Source organism: Plasmodium gaboni, chromosome 13 (genome assembly GCF_001602025.1).
Source record: "Plasmodium gaboni strain SY75 chromosome 13, whole genome shotgun sequence".
Classification (NCBI taxonomy): Eukaryota; Apicomplexa; class Aconoidasida; order Haemosporida; family Plasmodiidae; genus Plasmodium; species Plasmodium gaboni.
Window position 1 is genome coordinate 889821 of NC_031493.1, and position 1942 is coordinate 891762.

At 16.6% G+C, this 1942-nt stretch overlaps 2 protein-coding genes across 2 annotated transcripts in view; one reads left to right on the plus strand and one right to left on the minus strand.

Annotated features, from left to right (window-relative positions):
- PGSY75_1324500 (putative DEAD box helicase) overlaps positions 1 to 383 on the minus strand; it is a gene marked incomplete at both ends in the record, with an annotated part of 3784 nt that extends 3401 nt beyond the window's left edge. Inside the window, 2 exons of the mRNA XM_018787305.1 lie at positions 1 to 109; positions 327 to 383. Of these exons, the coding sequence (XP_018640048.1) occupies positions 1 to 109; positions 327 to 383 (166 nt within the window). The remainder of the gene's footprint in view (positions 110 to 326) is intronic.
- Positions 384 to 1134: 751 nt separating this feature from the next.
- PGSY75_1324600 (hypothetical protein) overlaps positions 1135 to 1942 on the plus strand; it is a gene marked incomplete at both ends in the record, with an annotated part of 4849 nt that continues 4041 nt past the window's right edge. The window contains 2 exons of the mRNA XM_018787307.1: positions 1135 to 1256; positions 1387 to 1942. The exon at positions 1387 to 1942 is cut by the window's right edge and continues 4041 nt beyond it. Coding sequence (XP_018640049.1) covers positions 1135 to 1256; positions 1387 to 1942 — 678 coding nt within the window. The remainder of the gene's footprint in view (positions 1257 to 1386) is intronic.

The window sequence follows — 1942 nt, forward strand, 5'->3', positions numbered from 1 at the left end:
TATTTTTATTTTGTTGAATAACATCATAAATTAAATTTAAATTATCATATTTTTTAATATTTGAACTTGTCAAAACTTGATAAAATAATCTCATAAAATTTAATTGAATCTAATAAATAAATATAAATATATATATATATATATATATTTTAAGAATAAGAAATAGATACAATTTTACGCGCGGCACACAAAATGATCCTTTATAAAAATGTTACTATTGAGGAATATGATTGTTATATTAAATGAATATATTTATATATATCAACATATATATATATATAATATATATTATATATATATTTTATATATATATTTTATATTCTTACCTTGTAGGGCTCGAAAGGAAAAAACTTTTTTATTTCCTCATTAAATTGTTCAACCATTATTAATTTCTTTTTTTTACGAAAATATTATTATATATAAAACTTCAAAAAAATATATTTTATGACGACTTTTTCACAGTACGACAATATTATTATATTATATATATGTAATATTTTTTTTTTTTTTTTTTTTTTTTTTTTTGAAATAATTTAATAACAGTGTAATGTGTTTTTCTTTGTTCATTTCTTTTAATCATATATTGAAAAATCAAGCAATATTTTTATGTGCTTTATTTTTTTTTGTGTAACAAAAGTAGACGTAAAAATATAGATAAAAAAAAAAAAAAAAAAAAAAAAAAAAAAAAGTACATTATAATATATTTTGTGATAAGAATAATATATATATATTTTTTTTATATGTATATATTTTTTTGTTTATATGTATATATTTTTTTTTTTATATATGTATATATTTTTTTTTTTATATATGTATATTTTTTTTTTTTTTTAATTTCTTTGCCTTAAGGGAATTAATAAAATAGAAAGAATAATATATACATATATAATATATATAATATATATATAAGAATTAATAAAATAGAAAGAATAATATATACATATATAATATATATAATATATATATAAATGACTTTGTTTTAATTTTGATATTATCATATTAGCTCATTTATTTTATTTTTTTTTATTTTATTTTATGTGAAATAATTAATTTGCTTACGTGAGTAAAAGAAAAGAGTATAATAGAAAGGATGCCAAAAAATAAAAAGAAGATAAAGCTAAAAAGAAAAAAAAGATGAATGAATATGTAAGGTATACAACTAGCTTTTATGTTTTTGACCTATATAAATATAATACAAGTGTGGAATTTTTAAAAAGTTTACAATTAATAACTTATGAAGATATAATAATTATAAGGTAATAAAAAAAATATACACGAATAAAAATATATGTATATATGTATATATGTATGTATATATTTATATATATATTTATATTTATATAATGTCCATATTAACATACATTCATATATACCACTTTATTATAGCTTACAAAATATTTCTGACAAGAACATGAAAGAGACATATGAAAATATTATTGACAAACATTGTAACCCCAATAAGGCATATGTATTTCTACATTTAAATTATAAATTTGAAAACGATCTATGTGTTCTTATGATAAAGAAAGGACTACATAATAATATTAAGGATGTATATTATAAAGTCATACATATATCTACTAAAAATATTTTTGGAAAAATATATAAGAAAGTAATTAAATATTACTTTATAGATTACATACAAAAAATTATAAATACAAATAATAATTTTATATACAACAAGTATAATAACACAACAGACAGTAATAATAATAATAATAATAATGATAATGTGGAGAATTATTATATAAATGAGGAAAATAAAAAGGACTTCAATGTAACCATACGTAATGATATGTTGTTATATGATATTAATCATAAGAAATATTTCAACTATATAAATAAATACTTCCAACATGCAAACGATATAAACGAAAAAAATGAAAAGGCAGATACCAAGTTGAATCATTTTTTGGCGCATCAATATAAGATTGACCAGTAT